At 46.9% G+C, this 21,147-nt stretch overlaps 1 protein-coding gene across 1 annotated transcript in view; it reads right to left on the bottom strand.

Annotated features, from left to right (window-relative positions):
• The window catches only part of igfbp2b (insulin-like growth factor binding protein 2b), a 65,601-nt gene that overhangs the window by 20,977 nt on the left and 23,477 nt on the right, over positions 1 to 21,147 (bottom strand). The window contains exon 2 of the mRNA XM_015941849.3: positions 15,547 to 15,695. Within this exon, the coding sequence (XP_015797335.1) occupies positions 15,547 to 15,695 (149 nt within the window). The remainder of the gene's footprint in view (positions 1 to 15,546; positions 15,696 to 21,147) is intronic.

Raw genomic sequence — 21,147 nt, 5'->3', positions numbered from 1 at the left:
ATTTTTCCCACCTCTAACCATTACAGAACGTTGGTTACGTATTGTAACCCCAGATTCTATGAGTCTAGTCACAGCCCTTAAGCTAGCTGCTATTGGAAGGATAATCTCCGCATCAGCCAATCATGAAGAGCTTAAATGTACGCGCACCAATAGTGGGCCCCCTCGTGGTATATAACCACAGTGACCCCACTGCTCACCTCCAATGGATCTTATTCCCATCATAACCAGTGGGGCCAGTGGCTTAAGGGCTGCGACTAGACTCATAGAATCTCAGGTTACAATATGTAACCAATGTTCTATTTCATCTAGTCTTAGCCCTTAAGCTAGCTGCTATTGGAATAAAGCGCAGCTGGATGGGTTTACGCCCCACTGGTTAACACAACCAGTGGACACACCCAATCAAATCTCCTCTAGTGGGGGACGTTCAGCCTCAGACCAGGCTTAAAGACTGAGGCAGCCACGAAAAAAGAGAGGGGCCCCCACTAAAAAACATCATCCACAAGAGGATGAAATCCATCTCAGCAAGGCCAATGAGGTGCCATAAGCATTCATTTAGCCTGCTGGGGTCCAAGCACTGAACGAGTGATGGAACCTGAAGACACATCTCGTAAATAATAACGAGTAAAGGAACAGGGTGAAGCCCATGAAGCAGCCTGACAAATGTCTTCCATTGGCACACCACTGAGGAGCGCCATTGAAGAGGAAATCCCTCTGGCTGAGTGAGTCCTGAGTGCCTCAGGGGGATCCTGCCCTGATGATGTGTAAGCGAGGGAAATGGCATCACACAGCCAGTGTGAAAGACGCTGGGCCGACAGCGCCTGACCAAGGGAAGACTCCCTATAGTGCACAAACAGGTTTTGTGAGCGACGAATCCCTGAAGTGCGTGACACATATCGTGCAAGCGCGCGCACCGGGCAGAGAAGGTGAGAAGCCGCCTCCTCCTCAGAATTATGGGGAGGAGGAAAAAGTCCAGCCAATGAAATTGACCTGGATTTGAAGGAAGCATTAATGCTTTTGGGCACAAAGGCTGGGTTGGGGCATAAAACAGCAGACCCGCCATCCTCCCGGATCCTGAGGCATGCGGGAGCCACTGAGAGGGCGGTTAGGTCACTCACTCTCTTAACTGATGCTAGCGCCAGCAGCAATGCAGTTTTAAGCAACAGGAACTTGAGTGAGACCTGGTCCAAGGGTTCAAATGGGGCTCCAGATAAGCCATGCAGAACCACCGTTAGATCCCATTGGGGAAATAGCGGGCGGGACACAGGTCTGTTCCTCCTGACACCTTTTAGAAAACGTTTTGTGAGGGGGTGATTGAAAACAGATCTATCTCCAAAACCCTGATGAAAGGATGAGATAGCTGCAGCATATGTCCTAACAGTGGTGAATGCGATGCCCCCTGTCCATCAGTATCTCTAGAAACGATAGGACATCCGCCAGCTGGCAGGAGAGCACTTGAACATTCCATTCTGTGCACCATTTCTGGAAAGCTGCCCATTTAGCAGCGTAAGACGCAATGGTAGAGGGCGCCCGTGCACTCTGAATCGTGGCGACCACATCATGCGGCAGCCCAGAAGCCTCTAAGCGTGACCGCTCAGCGGCCAGACCCACAGCCGTTGGCCTATTTCCGGAGGATGTTGGATTATCCCATCCGCCTGGAGAAGGGCGTCTGCCCTCCACGGTAGCCTCCACGGGGAGCCGGAAACTAGCGCTTGCAGGTCCGGAAACCATGACGCGGACAAGCGTCTGGGAGCCACCAGAATCACCGAGAGCTGTTCCGACCGAATTCGGTCCAGGAGACGGGGAATCAGAGGGACTGGTGGAAACGCATAAAGGAGAGTTCGAGGCCAGGGCTGGTGTGAGAAGGCGTCCGCCCCGAGCGGGGGTCCGTCCCGGGGACTCAGGGAAAACCACAGGTGACACTGAGCGTTTTCGCGAGCCACGAACAGATCCACTGACGGTTCCCCGAACCTGATCCAGATCTGTGGTATCAGTGCAGGATGTAGACGCCAGTCAGAGTCGCGGGGTCCCCCTCTCGACAGGATGTCTGCCGCTACATTCAGGACCCCCGGAATGTAGATGGCTCTGATGGACAGCAGGTGGACATGTGTCCAACACAGTAAATCTGTGGCGACACGCAACAGTGGGAGGGATCGAACTCCCCCTTGGCAATTTATGTAGGCTGCCGCCACCCGGTTGTCTGTGTGAACTTCGACATGACGGCCCTCAAGAAGGGCAGCGAAGTGTCTGATCACATTCCTCACTGTCATAAGCTCCAACACATTTATGTGCTCGTGCGTGTGGGAGGGCCAGCGATTTACCACCGTATGGGACAAGCACGTGCCCCCCCACCCCGACAGTGACGCATCCGTAAACACAGATACGTGAGACGCAGGACGTCCGATGGGAACCCCGTGTGAGAGGATGCAGGGGTTCCCCCAGTGAGCGAGGTCCCCGCCCACTGAAGTGGGAATCCTCAACATACGTCTCTTCTGACGTATTGGGTGTACCCGGAGGCGGATGAACCAACGTTGCAAGCGCCTCGTGCGCAGCAAGCCTAGCAGCACCACCTAGTGGGCTGCGGACATCATGCCCAGGAGTTTCATGACTAACAGGGCGCTCACGATCTTGCGGGGTTGTACACGGGAGATCACCGTGGAGAGATCTGCCGCTCTTGCAGGCGACAAACGTGCTCTCATTAGGGAGGCGTCCAACTCCACCCCGAGATACACAATCGACTGGGATGGAAGGATGGAGCTCTTTTCCCAGTTTAAAGAAAACCCTAGGGTTGACAGATGCTCTGTCAACCTCCTGGTTTGCTGTGATGCCTCGTCCTCGGACCGAGTGCACAGGAGAAGATCGTCCAGGTAAAATAAAACCCTCATTCCCGCCGTGCGCAGTGGCTGCAGCGCGGTCTCCAGACATTTGGAGAAGGTGCGCGGGGCTAGCGAGTAGCCGAAAGGGAGGCGATTGAGCTGATATTGAACTCCCTTGAACGAAAACGCAGAAACTTCCGGTGGTTTGGAATTACTGGTATGTGGAAGTATGCGTTTTTCAGGTCGATTGACGTGAACCAATCCCTGGGGCGCACGTATTCCAGGACTTGTCTCATCGTTAACATGCGGAAATGCATTACTGCTATGGAAGCAGTTGAACAGGGAGGTGGAGTGGCCTGAAAATGAAGTGTGTGACCACAATGAATGGTGTCCGAAATCCATTTGCTCATGATACAAAGGCGGCGCCACTCGTGCACGCGTTCCGACAGTGGACGCGTGTGCGCTGTCATGTAAACAACGTCTGAGGGCTGTGCATGCGCCCTTACCGCCGTCGCCCGTACCAGAGAACTGGGTGGGGGCGACCCATGGAGGGCTGCGCTCGAAAGGGCGAGTGCGAAACAGCTGGAACAGGCTGGTCCGCACCACGGAGTGTGGAGTCCAAAAGTGAAGGACGAGTGGGAGCCGGGCCCGTGCACGGGGGGGACAGAGTGCCAGCGGATGGAGCCGCGCACTGTGCCGCCGCACGCGGTCGAGACAGCGACCTGACATCCCGCCCCACCCAACGGTGTGGGGAGAGCGGGAAGAGTTGGGCCTGGCCGGCTGCTTGGGCCAGAGCGCAAATGGAGCGCACCCTTACAGCCGGCCGTGCATCATGACTGCCTGCAGGAACATGTATGCATTCAGCAGTGCTTGGTGTGGGGAACATGTGTGAGAACTCGGCAGAGGATTCTGCGGAGGACTGTAGGATTGTGCTCTTTGAGTGACGTTTTTTGGGTTTTATTTCAAAACCAACAACAACAGCAGAACAATCAGTAACACACACATTCCCCCCAAAGAGTCACTTCCGTGGCTGCTTTCGGCGAGGCTCCTGCACCTGGGACTGCCAAGACAACGTCTGCTGGCCCCACCGGAACCGTTGTCCGCCATCTCGCTCGTCCCGCTGATGTGGAGCCGAAGCGGGAGGACGGCTCGGTGGAGCGGGCGGTGCAGCTGGGCGTCTGAAGCTTCCGCGCCGTTCGTCCCATCCTCTGGCGGAACGGCCGGAGTGCGAGGCTGACCGAGGGTGGACCGGGTCTCGCACCGTAGCCGATAGTTCTGCCGTCTTCTGAGCCCTCTCAATGACGCCCCTAAAATGAGGACCAAACAGAACATCGGTGGTGATGGGGCCGTCCAGCATCTCCCTTTGCAGATGTTCCGGAATGGAGGGCAGGGCCTTCAGCCAGATCGCTCGCTGGATGAGGGTCTGCCAGGCAGCAATGCGAGCAGAACCGGTGAGCACAGCAGCACACAGATTGAGGATAGCATCAGCAGTCTTAGTAATGACGGCTTTCGACTCCTCGGGAGCTTCCAGCTCCTCCATCATCTTTGAGACGCCGAAGGCAAGAAGGGCGATGTTATTCCCTGCAGCGCCGGTCTGAAAGGCACACTGATGCGCGCGGTCGGTGAGCCGCGTCTGCAGCTGGTCATGTTTTGAAGCGGGAACAGCTTGCGGGCCAGCGAGGTGGTTCTTGGCGCCGAACAGCGAGGCCAAGTCCGGCTCTAGCGGAGGAACGGACGGCCAGCCTTGGTCGGAAAACCCCTCGACTTGGTGATGGGCGCATACGTGGAGACTGGCGCCTTGAGCATGGCAGGCTCGGAGAAGGCGGCAGACCAGCAGCTCATAGCAGCGGGGAAGCGCGGCCAGATGGGGTCTGGACAGCGTGTCTGAGTTGCCCCAAAAATTCCCGCCAAATCATTCGCTTCAGGCGGGGCCGGTTCTGGCACAGCTAGCCACTTGCGGGCTGCTGCCGCAGAAATGATGGCGGGCAGCTCCTGGAGCATTGCTCTTACTGCTTGCAGGGAGGAGCGAGAAGCCACTGGGGCAGAAGGACCCGCTGAGCGAAGCTCGTCGACCTCCGTTATGTCTAGGAGGGAAGCCGCCTCATCGTAGTTCTCGTTGTCGGTGACGTCATCCAGCCGGTTGAAGCCAGCCGGCTCCTGACCGGCGTCGAAGAAATCCAAAGCCTTGTCCAGCGGGTATGAGTCAGCCACCGGAAATTCTTCGTCGGCGGCGGGAGTGAAGTACTCGACCCGGTGAATCTTCTCCGCCACGGGCAGAGTGGCACAGAACGGGCAGGAGGCCTGCGGGGTCAAGGCCAGGCCAGCGTGGTGAGCCCCGAGACAGACCTCACACTTAGCGTGCAGGTCGCCGCTGGAAATGGAGCCCGTCTGGCAGGTCGGGCAGGGTCTGGCGTCGCTGGACATGGCTGGTAAGTTGTCTTCTCGGATAATATTTGCTCTTTAAGGAAGCTCTCAAGCTTGGCATGAAGAGAAAAAGGAGGTGAGCAGTGGCGTCACTGCCGTTATATACCACGAGGGGGCCCACTATTGGTGGGCGTACATTTAAGCTCTTCATGATTGGCTGATGCGGAGATCATCCTTCCAATAGCAGCTAGCTTAAGGGCTAAGACTAGATGAAATAGAACTTCAGGAACCCACAGCATGACCATCTCAAGTCACCCAAGTATGCACATCATGTAGAGACAGGAAGTACAACCATGCACACACACAAACACAAACAAACTTGTGTAACTCGAAACAGAAAACTACGGGACAGACGAATCTGGACAATTGAGATCACCCCCCTTTTGAAGTCGAAGGTCTAACCGAAGGCATAGGAGGTGCAGGCAGAGGCACAGGAGGTGCAGGCAGAGATACAGGAGCAACCGACGCAGGCGAAGGCACCGGGGCAGCCAGGGCTTCACGAACAACCGGCACGAGAGCTCGAGATAGGCGGCCACTGACGCTGCGGACCGAGTCCCCTAGAGAGGTCAACCGTGCGGAGAAGTGACGGAACAGGAACAACGACAACCCCAAAGGCAAACAAGGGTTTAGGCATGCAGTGAATAACATGACCGAATCAGCGGAGGACCAGGAGTAAGACACTGGTTGAAACCTGAGACCAGCATCTGCCGACAACTCACGCAACACCCTGTTCGCACCAACCCAAACCATAGTCGGACCATTGAATGTAACACGATCCACCGTAGCTGGAGAAAGAGCAAAGGAGATGTTATCATAAAAAGGAGAAAACTCCACAACAGACATATGCTCACCAGAATACAAGGAATATAGAGAGACCTCTCCTACGTGGACCACAGCACTACGTGGAACTGACTGGTACCTGTGCAGTTGGGTGGGGCAGTTCTGCTTGTGTAGTGGCTAGTTACGTGTTTTGAGTAATGCCATCTACACTATGTATTTATTTATTTATTTTTGCAGAGAATCATGGACATGGATGGAGCTGCTTCGCCTCATGAATTTATTTACATTGATGAGGCTGGATTCAACCTTAGCAAAAGCAGACGATGGGGGCGTAATAGACTTTGCCAAAGGGCGAATGTGCACGTCCACTTGCACAATTGTGTTTTTCTATGTTTAAAGTAGTTTAAAATTTTTGCCCATTGCTTGAATACTATAGACACATGCTTAGACCAAAGTAACAAAACCTGAAGCTTTTGTGCAATACCTTAAACAAAGTGTAACCATTCAAGTGCTGCTTTGCACTTTAGTTCCATTTCTGCAACACACTTGTTCCTTCTGCAACACACTTGCTCCTGCACGCTACACACTATTTCATGCATAAGACACTTTGTTCATAAATGAAATCTCATGGTACTATTGGGACAACACATCTCTTCCAAATACAAAACACAATGGGTGATTGAAAACACCTAGACACACACCTGAAAACACTTACTTACAAAACTCAACACCATTCAGCCAGACATAAATAGGCCTCAGTTCAGGCATTTTCAGAACTTTGCAAGCATGGTGGCAGAATGAACAAAAGGTAGAGGAAGACAAGAAGAGAGAGGAGGAGGAGGAGGACATGGAGGACATGGACGTGGACGTGGTCGAAGTTGTTATGTACGAAACTATATCTCCAATGACATTAGAGCAACATTGGTGGATCATGTAATCAATCGTGGCCTGACAATGAGGGAAGCTGGGCAGGGAGTTCACCCACACCTAAGCCGGTTCACAGTTGCTTCCATCATAAGGACCTTTAGACTGGAAAACAGGTATGTCTTCAACTCTCTACTCCAGACTATATCTACAGTATTTACAGTACTGTACTGTATCACATTACCGTATCACGTGTACTGTATTGCAAGTTGGCTAGTGATCCTTTTGAAACAAAAATGGTAGTTTTGTGAAACATACAGTACAGTACAAAGAGGTTCTGGCAAACTGTCCGGCGCCTCAGGAGAGGAAGGCAGCAACTCGCTCACACTGTTTACAGTGGGGATGGGGAGCTGCTGACGTCAACTGAGGCTATAGTCGGACGGTGGAAGGAATACTTTGAGGAGCTCCTCAATCCCACCAATGCGCATTCCGAGGAGGAACCAGAGCTGGGAGGCCTGGGGATGGACTGTCCGATCTCGGGGGCAGAAGTTGCTGAGGTAGTCAAACAACTACACAGCGGCGGAGCCCCGGGGGCGGATGAGGTTCGTCCTGGGTATCTCAAGGCTATGGATGTTGTAGGGCTGTCATGGTTGACACGTCTCTACAACATTGCGTGGTCATCGGGGGCAGTTCCTAGGGAGTGGCAGACCGGGGTGGTGGTCCCCATCTTTAAGAAGGGTGACCTGAGGGTGTGTTCCAACTATAGGGGGATCACACTCCTCAGCCTCCCTGGAAAGGTCTACTCCAAGGTACTGGAGAGGAGGGTCCGATCGATAGTTGAATCTCAGATAGAGGAGGAGCAATGTGGTTTTCGTCCTGGCCGTGGAACTGTGGACCAGCTCTATACCCTTGCAAGGGTGATGGAGGGGGCATGGGAGTTTGCCCAACCAATCCACATGTGCTTTGTGGATTTGGAGAAGGCTTATGACCGTGTCCCCAGGGGCACCCTGTGGGGGACGCTCCAGGAGTATGGGGTGGGTGGCTTTCTGTTAAGGGCCATTCAGTCCCTTTACCAGAGGAGCGTGAGTTTGGTCCGCATAGCCGGTAGTAAGTCGGACCTGTTCCCAGTGAGGGTTGGACTCCGCCAGGGCTGCCCTTTGTCACCGGTTCTGTTCATCACTTTTATGGACAGAATTTCTAGACGCAGCCGTGGTGTGGAGTGTGTCGAGTTTGGTGGCAGGAGAATCTCGTCTCTGCTTTTTGCGGATGATGTGGTCCTCCTAGCTTCATCCAGCTCTGACCTTCAGCTCTTGCTGGGTAGGTTCGCGGCCGAATGTGAAGCGGCTGGGATGAGGATCAGCACCTCCAAATCTGAGACCATGGTTCTCGACCGGAAAAGGGTGGCTTGCCACCTCCGGGTCGGGGGAGAGGTCCTACCTCAAGTGGAGGAGTTTAAGTATCTCGGGGTCTTGTTCACGAGTGAGGGTAGGAGGGATCGGGAGATCGACAGGCGGATTGGTTCGGCATCTGCAGTGATGCGGACGCTGAGCCGATCTGTCGTGGGGAAGAGGGAGCTGAGCCAGAAAGCCAGGCTCTCGATTTACCGGTCGATCTACGTCCCAATCCTCACCTATGGTCATGAGCTTTGGGTAATGACCGAAAGAACGAGATCGCGGATACAAGCGGCCGAAATGAGTTTCCTCCGTAGGGTGGCCGGGCTCAGCCTTAGAGATAGGGTGAGGAGCTCGGACATTCGGGAGGGACTCGGAGTAGAACCGCTGCTCCTCCGGATCGAAAGGAGCCAGTTGAGGTGGTTTGGGCATCTGGTCAGGATGCCTCCTGGACGCCTCCCTGGGGAGGTGTTTCGGGCATGTCCTGCCGGCAGAAGGCCCCCGGGTCGACCCAGGACACGTTGGAGAAGTTACATCTCCAATCTGGTCCGGGAACGCCTTGGGGTCCTGCCGGAGGAGCTGGTGGACAAGGCCGGGGAGAGGACGGCCTGGAGCTCCCTAGTTGGGATGCTGCCCCCGCGACCCGGACCCGGATAAGCGGAGGAAGACGAGACGAGATACAGTACAGTACACAGTATTGTACCATTGAGATGCCACATTACTGTGTATGGTATACAGTACTATAAAAAAGAACTAAACCAAATGTAATTTGTGATTGCTTTTTCCTATAGAATTCTGTACGTGTAGTACTGTAGTTGTGTGTTTTGAGTAATGTCGGTCTTCCATTCTATGTTTTTTTTTTTTGTGTGGATAATCTTGGACGTGGATGGAGCTGCACAGCCTCATGAATTGATTTACATTGATGAGGCTGGCTTCAACTTCAATAAAAATAGACGACAGGGTCGTAATATAATTGGCCAAAGGGCAATTGTGCATGTCCCGGGGCAGCGTGGGGGAAACATCACATTGTGTGCCGCCATAAGCCTTCGAGGGCTACTATACCATCATGGCAATCTAGGTCCCTACCATACCCAACAAATACTCACATTTCTAGATGCACATCATGATGCAGTTGTATGGGACAGACCAGAGCAGCCCAGGTTTGTTGTTGTCTGGGATAATGTTAGTTTCCACCGGGCAGCTCTGGTCCAGAACTGGTTCACCAACCATGATCAATTCGAAGTTTTTTACTTGCCCCCTTACTCGCCATTTCTAAACCCAATTGAGGAATTTTTTTCCGCTTGGAGATGGTGCATGTATGACCACCAACCACATGCCCGCATGCCTCTTCTTCCGGCAATGGAAGAGGCATGTGGAGACATTGAGGTCATGTCAATCCACGGATGGATTTGCCACACAAGGAGCTATTTTCCCCATTGCTTAGCAGGAGAAAATATCGCTTGTGATGTTGACGAGATCAAGTGGTCAGACCCAAACAGACATAGTCTGTCTGTATTTGATATAGTGCCTTCTAGAGTCCTGGGACCCCCCAAGGCGTTTTACAACACAATCAGTCATTCACTCATTCACACATACATTCACATGCTGGTGGGGATGAGCTACAATGTGGCCACATTTGCCCTGGGGCGCACTGACAGAGGCGAGGCTGCTGAGTGTCTTGCCCAAGGACACAACGACAGAGACAAACTAAGCGGGGCTCGAACCCACAACCTTCCGATTACGGGGCGAGCAGTCTTGTGCCACCGTCGCCCCCAAACGGCGGGATCTATAATCCCACTCACGCACAATTGCCTAGTTTTTCCTTTATTTACAGTAGTGTGTTTTTTTGTTGCTGCATGTACAGTGCTGTACTGTAAAGTATACTGTAGTACTGTAGTACTGTGATGCGCAGTAGAGTTGATATTGTTTGTAACCTTTCAGTACATTCATTTTTGATTGTTGGGGAAACCTTTGTTGTGAACAAAAACAGTGTTCCATTGAGCTTCACAGAAAGCTAACTGATGAACAGAATAAAAACTGTGAGAATGAAAGACTGCATTGTTTTATATAAAGTACTCTAGTGTGTTGCTTCCAATCTGAAAGTGTATTCACATGATGCAAGTATGCATCATTTTGTCATCAGGGTTTCCTTTTGACAAAGGAATGTTAAGTTTTGATAGCAGAGTTTAGGTTTTGATAGTCGAGTTCCAAATTGATGTGAATGGTACATTTCCCAGGGTTGTGTTACGTTTACTTGTGTGTGGAGTTTTGGTACAATGAGCCAAGTTTTGCAATGGGTGAAAAAAGTATTGTTTGTTGTTTTTTTGTTCTTGTTTTTATTTTTTATTTTTTGCTTTAATCGAATTTAATGTACTGTAAAGTACACAACTGTAAACTAGAAAAATTGCATTTATTGCACAAATGCTGTTTGAATGCTGGATAGCTGAAACTGTAAGCTGAAGCTGCTGAACAACTGTACTGAAGCTGCTGAACAGCTTAACTGAAGCTGAAACAAAGCAAAACTGTCAAAATGAGCTGAATGTCTTGAAAGATGTAGAAGCAAAAAGCACCAACAAGCAAATAAAGCACAAAAAGTAAGTGAAGAATAGAGAAAAATAATGCTAAATAGCAAAAAAATAAAAAATAAAACTTAAATCTGTGAACATTATTTAAAAATCTGGACAGCTTAAATGTCTAAACACCTGTTATTTCAGTTGGACAAGTTTAACAGTTTAATCTTTACATTTAGCTGAACTGTGAAATTAGCATTATATGCTAAATTTGGTAACTGATTGCTGAAGTTGTTGAATAGCTGAAGTAAGCTGAAACTAAGCTTAACTGTCAAATGAGCTGAATGTAGTGAAAGATGTGAAAGCAAAAAGCACAAAGAAGCAGAAAAAGCACAAAAAGTAAGTGAAGAATCACGAAAACTAATCCTAAATAGCAGAAAACTCAAATCTGTGAACACTGTTTAAAAAAATTGGACAGCTAAAATGTCTAAACACCTGTTATTTCAGTAGGACTAGTTTAACTAGTTTAACAGTTTAATTTTTACATTTAGCTGAACTGTCTAATTAGCATCATACGCTGAATTCAGAAACTAATTGCTCAAGCTGAAACTAAGCTAAACTGTTAAAATGAGCGGAATGTTTTGAAAGATTTAGAAACAAAAAGCACCAAAATGTAAATAAAGCACAAAAAGTGAAGAACTGACAAAACAATCCTAAACAGCAGAAAACTGAAATCTGAACATTATTTAAAAATCTGAACAGCAAAAATGTCTAAACACTTGTTGTTTGAGTAGTTTAACAGTTTCATTTTTATATTTAGTTGAACTGTGAAATGAGTAGCATAAGCCAAATTCAGAAACGGATTGCTGAAGCTGCTGAATAGCTGGCGTGAAGCTGAAACTAAGCTAAACTGTCAAAGTGAGCTGAATGAATTTAAAGATTTAGAAGCAAAAATCACCAACAAGTGTAATAAAGCTCAGAATATAGGTGAAGAATGGATAAAAAAATGCTAAACAGCAGAAAACTTTAATCTTTGAACATTTATAAAAACTCGAAATTTGAAATGTTAAACAGCTGGCATTTGAATGAGAATAGTTTAACGGGTACATTTTTACAATTGGCTGAAATGTGAATTTAGAAATATTTGCTGATATCTGAAACTGATAGATTAACATATGTTTATATTTGATATGAGATGGATGAATGGTTGGATTAATGAAATAACAGATGGATTGTTGGATGGATGTTAGATGGTTTATTGGATGGATGGATCGATGGATGGATGGATTCCTTAGCCCAAGCCGATCGATTTGATGTCTCACATGCATAGGTGTGTAATTCCATTTAGCCAGAAGATGATTGACCTCTCTCAACCAATCAGGGAGCTGGGAGGGAGCGGGGCACTTTCCCACCTTCTGACAGTCAATCAAATTGAACTTATTTCTAGTTTTAAGTACAAACAGTTCAACAAGATCAAAAACAGGAGTCTGTTAATGCTTCAATATTCTGCTTTTTACATTCATTCCTATGAGATTGGTTAAAGTGATTTGTAGTTCCTTAAGTTGCCATGGTAACAGATGACAGGAGTCTGCATTTTCAAAACGATGTACAATGTCACATGACTTTTTTAAACTTTGAATAACATTTCTATATTAAAGTATGTTTATACATTTGTGTCTAAAATGTTGTTAAATGTTGTTGTTAAGCACGTTGCCATGGTAACGCAGAACACAATATCAAGTTAATACAAGACTCTTGGGACCAAGCAGGTTGAATTGATGTACCATCTGTGGGTGCAAATTTCCTTTTAGGCAGAAGACAATTGAAAACTCTCAGCCAATGAGAGAGCAGCGAAGGAGGAGGGGGCGTTTCCTGCCTTCTGACTAGTGTTAAAATGTCAGCTATGCTGCTAGTTTTGTTTTCAATTCAATTCAATTCAAAAATACTTTATTAATCCCAGAGGGAAATTGATTAAGGGTGGGTGGGAGGGAGGGAGGGAGGGTGGGGGGGTGGGGGGGTCGGTCGGTCGGTCGGTCGGATTGATGGTTGGTTGGATGGATGGATGGATTGATGGTTGGTTGGTTGGATGGATGGATTGATGGTTGGTTGGTTGGTGGGTTGGTTGGATGGATAGATGGATGGATGGATGGTTGGTTGGATGGATGGATTCCTTAGGCCTAGCCGATCGATTTGATGTCTCACAAGTGTGGGTGTGTAATTCCATTAAGCCAGAAGACGATTGACCTCTCTCAACCAATCAGGGGGCTGGGTGGGAGCGGGGCACTTTCCCACCTTCTGACGGTCAATCAGATTGAACTTGTTTCTAGTTTGAAGTACAGATAGTTCAAAAAGATTAAAAAAAAAGGAGTCTGTTATTGGCTCAATATTCAGCTTTTTAATATTAATTCCTTGGTTAAAGTGATATGTAGTTCCTTGTGTTGCCATGGTAACAGATAATGCATTTAAAATTGAATACAAGATTCCTGAGACCAAACTGGTCGATTTGATGTGTCATTTGTGTGGGTGCTGGATCCTGATTGGACAGAAAATGGTTGAACACTCTCAACCAATCAGAGAGCAGCACTGTTTTCCCGCCTTTTCCCCCTGGCTGTTGGAGGCCTGCAGCTGTACTCCTGTTAATGAGAGAAGCCTTTAAATCTGTCCTTCAGAAGTGAAATTGGACCTGTCAAACTTCTCATCACCATTTGAAAAGTACTGCACCGATTTGAAAAATTCAAAAAGTGTGAGCGGCAGAAGGCTTTGATGGTCATCGGTGTGTATTTTTATGTGCCTACCATGAATTGTCTAGAAGCTATGACAAGAAAATTTTAGCTGTCTGAAGCCGATCAGAGGAGAACATCTCTGCTCCTTTAACATGGGTTTCAATGAGAGAAAAGCTGGGTCTCTCCTATTTCTGAGGCTTGTAGCGAAAGAACGGTAACACTTACAGATAAAATGAAACCCATTCTGAAAAGCTGACAAAAATTCCTACTTTTGAGTTATAATTTGTTTTGGTAGTCCAAACGGTCTGGGGGTAGTAAAGAGTTGTTCACAGAAGATGTGAAGTTCAAAAGTTAGAGTGCGGAATTTTCAGTTTAGAGTGGGGAGAGACATTTTTTTAAATTTGAATTTTCTCAAACAAATGAACCGTACAACCACAATGTTTGGAGTACAGTCATGACTTATAGCTCAAAACGAAGGTATTTTTGTTAGCTGTAAGCCAGTGTGTGTCTCATTTCAAGCGGACCTACGGTTCTCTCGGTACAACGCCAGAAATGGAGCAAGGGAGGGTCACTGCTCCTATCTTTCCCCATTATAACTTTTGTGATTTTTTCTGAAAATTTCAAGTCGTACCTCAACTTCTACCTGCGATTTTAGAAAAACCGTAAAAGATATCAAAAAGCCTCTATAATATGTTAAACAGGAAAGTCTTGTGAGTTTGTTAAACTTTGAATGAAGTCTCTAAGTTAAAAGGAACCCTATAGAGTTTGAGGTCAAAAAAGTGATAGGAATTTGCTGAAAATTGACCAATCCCATTCATTTCAATGGGAAAATTTTCGCAGAAAAAGCCTAATAACTCGAAAAATTTTAAAGTTATATATGCCAAAAGTAATAGCCGGAAAGAGCTTAACGAGCTGAACGTTTTGGTATAAAATTGTTGCAATAGCTCAAAATTTGAAGGAGAAGAAGAGGTTCAAAAAGTGTACGGAAGCAGAATAAGAAGAAGCAGAAGAATAAAGAGAAACAGGAAAACAATTGTTTGAATGCTTAACAGCATTCAAACAAAAACAGTATTTAGTATTTCTTGTTACTTAATACTTAATACTAATTTACTACAAAAATAAACAAACATTTCTGGGTGTTGTGGAAACGTGCCTTCTGTGGAACTGAATAAAAACAATGGAAACAAAAGCTTGCAGTGTTTTATATAAATTAGACTAGTGTGTTGCTGCTGATTTGAAAGTTTATTCATATGATGCAAGTGGGTATAATTTTGTCATTAGAGTTTCATTTTGACAAAGGATTGTTAGGTTTTGAATGCAGAGTTTCAATTTGACATAGATGTGAATGGTTTATTTCCCAGTGTTGTGTCTTATTTTCTTGTGTGTAGAGTTTTCTTATGAGCCAAGTTTTGCAAAATGCATTCAAGCAATTGGCCAAAACTGTAATGTGTTTTTGTGCAGATGAAATGCCCAGAGGATGGCACTACTGTAACAAGCCCACAGCTGGCTTGTAGTGGATGAAACTGAGCCTTTCCCTGCAACCTGCTTTGCACAAAAACCATAACATTAAACATTTTTATGTGAAGAAAAGAAAATGATGAGGCTAACAAGAAGCTTCATGCACCAAAGTAGGAAAATAAAACTGAAGGAGGAAATAGAAATAAAGCTATTATCTGTGACTGTTGGAGACAAGCTGTCAGCAGCATTCCCAAGTGAGTTTGTAAAATGTGTTTTACTTTCATGTTGTTGGAGTCTGGAAGCTGTGTGGTGAATCAAAAAAACACATTTTGAATTAATTAAGAATGGACAGTAAATCAATTACGACATAATTAAGACTTAATTCCAGCATGAAAATTTGCCTGATTTTCATAAAATTTGTCAGTTCATTTTAAAATAAACAAAAGTGTCATAAAGCACACGTTTAGTGTAATTTCAAAGGGAAATTTGCACATTTTCTCAATTTTGTCTCGAGCAGCTGTCCCAAGACATGCGTGTTACAGATCATTTACTGATAAAAATAAATAAAACTTAATTTCCCAACCTGTGGCCCCCTCTGGACTCGATCTTCCTGTGAGTTCCCCCTCATCCTGTTATTAATGTTATTCTGGTGATGTTTCCGGGCCATTTCATGCCAAAAGCGAGTGTCTAGCAGAGGTCTTTTTGTGGGTGGATTTTCCGTCCCGTGCACCTCTGAAGGGGGAGAAAAAAGACGTGCGTTTAAGCGAGTGCACATGTCCAAATGAAGCATCTTCTTAGAAAACAGATGTTTATAGCTCATGCAGCCTGTCTGGTTTTAATCCTCACCTTAATTTAGCTTCTTAAAAATGTCCTGCTTTTAGTTAATGAACAGATGTCCAACACACCTACACCATCATTCTTTATCATTTGCTTTAATCACAAGCAGTTATTATGAGCAGCCATTTTCTTCTAACAGTCTCGTTTACGACATCTTCATCTTAATCCTGGAATTAGAAGACAATGTTTTTTGTTGCCTCAGGGCCTCACATAGCTGGTGTGACTAATGCTATGCTAAACAGTCAGGTAACGTGATGGCTGTAATTACTATGGCGACACTGAGGAGAGGAACAGACTGCATCTTGCCCTGGGGTAAATGATGCAAATACTTTCTGAACAGAGTGAAAAGAGAACATAAGCAACTTCCTAACTAGATATTTTGGGAGCAGTTGTTAAAACTCGGACCTGAAAATGAGACAAATGTTGATGATTGTGACGGTAAAACCTACAGCTGTCAGGAATCATCAGTAACAAGGCCAGAGCGAAGGATGAGTCAGTCCAGACTTGTATGGCGTTGCACCTGATGGAGGGTTTTTATGCTGACTAAGGAGTTCTTTTGGCTTCCTAACCTTTCTGCCACAGGCTCTATAGGTGTGTGTGTGTGTGTGTGTGTGTGTGTGTGTGTGTGTGTGTGTGTGTGTGTGTGTGTGTGTGTGTGTGTGTGTGTGTGTGTGTGTGTGTGTGTGTGTGTGTGTGTGTGATTTACAACCTGAGAGTTCTGTTTCAGCTATAATTACACACACACACACACACACACGAAGAAACATAAATTACCAAACAAGTTTAAATAAACAAAGAAAACAGCAACATGAATGGAAGCAAAGTTAACAGAACAGTCCTTTGTTGTCTTTGTATCTGAAGGTACAACTAAACTAAGGGTGCTCCCACCGAGCTACCATACACCACAAGACGTTCTAAGTAGGAACAGGAAAAAAGACATCTTTAGCTAACATCTGCCATCTAAATACTGTTGTTTGTTCTGCCTAAGCGCCATAGAAACTACCTGTCTCAAGCTGTTGAAAATGTTGGCTTCAGTTTTTGCCTCAAAGCGATGCTTTCACAGTTTTCTCAGAGTGAGTAATGTCTCTCCAGCATTCGTAGTTTTCATGTATTCATCAAGCTGTGTGTGTGTGTGTGCGCGTGCGTGCGTGCGTGTGTGTGTGTGTGTGTTAGGGGTTGCATGACATAATTTTTTTTAAAGTCGACAGTGAAGTAATGAAAATCGAGTCAACTTCGACTAGTCGTTGATGACGTCATACACCTGAAGCGGCACGGGGGGTGGGGGTGGGGGGGGGGTGGGTAGGTTCGCTGGAGTTTTTAACAATTAAAATTGTGCCCACATCTCCCCCCCCCCCCCCCCCCCCCCCCCCCCAAACTCACTGGTGCGCCTGCAGCCTCTCGGAGTTCCTGCTGCTCTAAACAGTACAATAATTATTCCATTTTCTGTTCCTCACTTCTGATTAGGGGTTGTATGAATCGACTAGTCGACTTAAGATTAGGATGGGGGTGAGGGGAAAGTAAAATTGCAAAAAGGACACAATTTTGGTTTAATGTCCGTTTTACCGCTGGTGTCAGTACCGACGCTCTGGCACAGCGCGTCGCCTCTGCCTCCCGACGCAGGGGCTTATCACCTGCTGTCTTTTCCGAGTACTGCATCTTGTCAGTCATTATCACGTGACAGCGACTAGTCCATGACAGGCATAAAAACTCACTATAGAGCCGTGAGGTCGACTAGTCGACTAGTTCATACAACCCCTAGTGTGTGTGTGTGTGTGTGTGTGTGTGTGTGTGTGTGTGTGTGTGTGTGTGCGCGTGCGTACACAGATACATTCACTACGACCATTGTGTGAGGATGTTTCCTAGTGATGCTGGACCACGTCCGTGAACCTCTGGGTGGTTTTTAACCGAAGACTTTTCCTCTTGTTGACGAGTTCACTCAGCGTCAGAAGCCTTTGTTTATTCCCTTTTGATGTGTCTGCCTGAGCTTTTGACTTTTGTGTTTTCTATCTCTCTGTAACAAATAGCTATTCGTATTTTCATTAAAGAAAAAAATACGTTTTAAAGTATAAATTTTATCAGACGGCTGCTTGCCAAAGTTTACAAGAATTCAACAAAATGTCAATGAAACACATCAAAATGATATTTTACTGTTAATCATTTTAATCAAAGTTTCCACAAATGTTTTAAAAAGGACTATATAATGCAAAATTGACTTTCTGGGGCTTTTGACCGTGTTATATTTTTATTTCCTCATGAAAAATACCCCTAAAGTGGTTTTTGGCTTCATGCATGCATTTTCCTGTCTCAGCTGCTTCTTCACTTCTACTCTGCAAATTTCTTAAGCTATTGCAGCCAGCTGGATGGGGCATGGCTGTGTCATCATGCCCCGCTCCTCCCCATCCAGGTAGTCTAGAGTCCGGATCCCTCGCTCTATGGACTGTAAACACTAACACCCAGTTTCTCTGTGTAGCTCCCAGGGATATTAATTTCCACATTTGTAAAGAAGTGATTAATTTCTCATCTAGTCTGCACTTTAAATAATGCCTAGAGCCCAAAAATGCATGTTTGCCTGCATGAAACTGCAGTCTAACCCTAACCAGCCAGTGGAATTCACACAGAGGGGAGGCAGGGTTTAATCGAATCCAAGTGTCTCAATTCCAGGTTTAAGGAACGGCTCACAAACATAACTTACATTTCATCAAAGAAACAAAATGGCTGCCGAGGTGCTGACACACAGCTTGACAGGTCCTGTGTGTTTGCTGGAAAAGTCATCTAAAAAGCGTGAAGGACCTTGGATTGTACTATCAAAGTCCTGCTCTGTGGTGTGGATAACACTCTATCTTCTGTTGACCTCAGCATGTCCAAGAAAAATTAGCAGTCAAACCCTGTATCCAGCCAGATGGAGTCAGCATATGCTGTACACTAGAATACTGGACTATGGCCATGCCAGACCACCCCAAGATAAACAGGAATAAGCCTTCACAGGTAGACCGCTTCTTGGTGTTTTTAATCTCATGCTGATGCTTCTCTTGGCTGGGGATGTTGAACTAAACCCTGGGCCTCAACCTCTGCAACTGGTATTAGCACCACTACCAGCTAGGCCTCCACTTCCACTAGCTGGACCTCTACCTCTGCTTTCGGGTTGTTTACATCTACTAGCCAGGCAATCACCATTGCCAGCTGGGCCACAGTCTCTGTTGGCTGGGTCTTCACCTTTGTTGGCTGGACTTCCACTTCTGCTCGCTGGATCAGCACCCTGTTTGGCTGGACCTCCACCTCTGTTGCCTGGGCCCTCACCTTTGCTGCATAGGCCTCCACCACCACTGCATGGGCCTCCACCTCAGCTGCATGGGCCTCCACCTCAGTGGTATGGACCTCCACCTCTGCTGCATGGGCCCCCGCCTCTGCTGAGTGGGCCTTCACCTCTGCTGCATAGGCCTTTACCCCTGCTACTTGGGCCTCAATATGTACTGCCTGAACCTCCTCTTTGGCCACATGGACCCTCACTTCTATTGCCCAGGCCTCCACCTCTGCCGCCTGGATCTCTACCAGGGCCTTCACCTCTGCCTGATGGACCTCCACTTCTGCCACATAGACTTCCACCTCTGCTTCCTGGGCCCCTCCCTCTGTTACCTGGGCCTTCACCTCTGCTGCTCGGGCCTCTTTCTCGACCAGCTTGGTCTTCACCTCTGCTCCCCAGGCCTCCACCTTTGCAACCTGGGCCCCTGACTTGGTCGGGCGGGCCTCCACCTCTGCCACCCAGGCCTCCACCTCCGCTGCCCGGACCTCCACCTTTGCCGCCTGGGCCTCTGACTTGGCCGGCTGGGCATCCACCTTAGCTGCCCGGGCCTCCATCTGCATCAACAGGGCTAATGCTCCACCGGCTGCAGTTTTGCAGCGTTCACCCAACGCGATATGTGCTATGTCATCAGAGCACGATAACAACAAAGCTTAATAAAAGAGCACACAAGGAAGTAAAATATCGGCGTCTTGGAAAACGTGGAGTAGATTTCAGCCTTCTCCGCTCTCTCCCAAAATGTAAGATAATAAGCTAATTAAAAATAGAGCTCTTCAACACCCAGTCATTGGCAAATAAGAGTAGTCTAATCCTGGATCATATTATTGACAAAAAATTTGATCTGATGTGCCTCATTGAGACCTGGCACAAACCAGATTCATATCTGTCACTAAATGAAGCCTGCCCACCAGGGTATACATATCTGGAGAAGGCTAGGACCAGCGGCCGTGGTGGGGGGCTAGCTGTTATCCATCAAAGCAACTTAATTGTAATCCCCCTCCCAATGCAAGAGCCAAAAACTTTTGAATGTCTGCTCTTTAGATGCAGACCACAAAAAGAAGCAATTACCATGCTTCTAATCTATTGTCCTTCAAAACCACAACTTGGATTCATCTCTGAAATGCAAGACTTTCTTACATCACTCTGTGCAATGTCACATTATACACTTATTATGGGTGATTTTAATCTGCATGTAGATTGTCCCACAAACCGTTCTGCAGTTGAGTTTCTGGATGTACTAGATTGCTTACATCTTACTCAACACGTCACAGTTCCTACACACACAGGTCGTACCCTAGATTTGGTCATTACAGACACTCCCGCCATTACAAACTTACAGGTTTATGATTTAGGTGTGTCTGACCATAGTGTTGTCTCCATGGAACTGCCACTAAAAGACACAATCAGTAAGCCAAAACATCACATCCATTTCAGAAATTTAAAAGCTGTAGACCCCATCAGCTTTAATCAGGACATTCAGAATATTCTATCAGTTAAACATCACACCTCAGTAAACGAATCTGTTCACAGTTACAACTTAAACCTCTGCAATATCCTTGAATCACATGCACCAATAAAAACAAGGTCAGTTACATTCTCCAGGTCAGCCCCATGGGATACAACAAAACTACGCAAAATGAAAAAAAAATGGCCGTGCCCTGGAGCGTCTGTTTACCTCCAAGGGGTTGCTTGTCCATAAACTGGCCTACCGGGACCATCAAAGAACATACTCTAGAGCACTCACTGCTGCCAGGTCAAAATATTTTTCACAGAAATTCGTAAACAGTGCTGGAAATTCAAAGCAGCTATTCTACACCATAAATTCACTGCTAGACCCTCCTACAAATCCACATACTGACACTAGCATAGATAAATGCAATAGATTCATGGACTTTTTTACCAACAAGGTGGCATCAATCCAATCCTCCATCAGTCGTACAGTTCGGCATCCGTTTGACACCACCCTTCCACATACATTAAATACCTTTTCTGATTTCTCAGCAGCCACCCAGACAGAGGTGGAGAAAACAATAAAAAGCATGAATACCT

The sequence above is a fragment of the Nothobranchius furzeri genome, chromosome 14 (assembly GCF_043380555.1).
Source record: "Nothobranchius furzeri strain GRZ-AD chromosome 14, NfurGRZ-RIMD1, whole genome shotgun sequence".
NCBI classification, from domain to species: domain Eukaryota; kingdom Metazoa; phylum Chordata; class Actinopteri; order Cyprinodontiformes; family Nothobranchiidae; genus Nothobranchius; species Nothobranchius furzeri.
The sequence above is the reverse complement of the archived record's forward strand: the minus strand, read 5'-3'. Positions and strand labels throughout refer to the sequence as shown.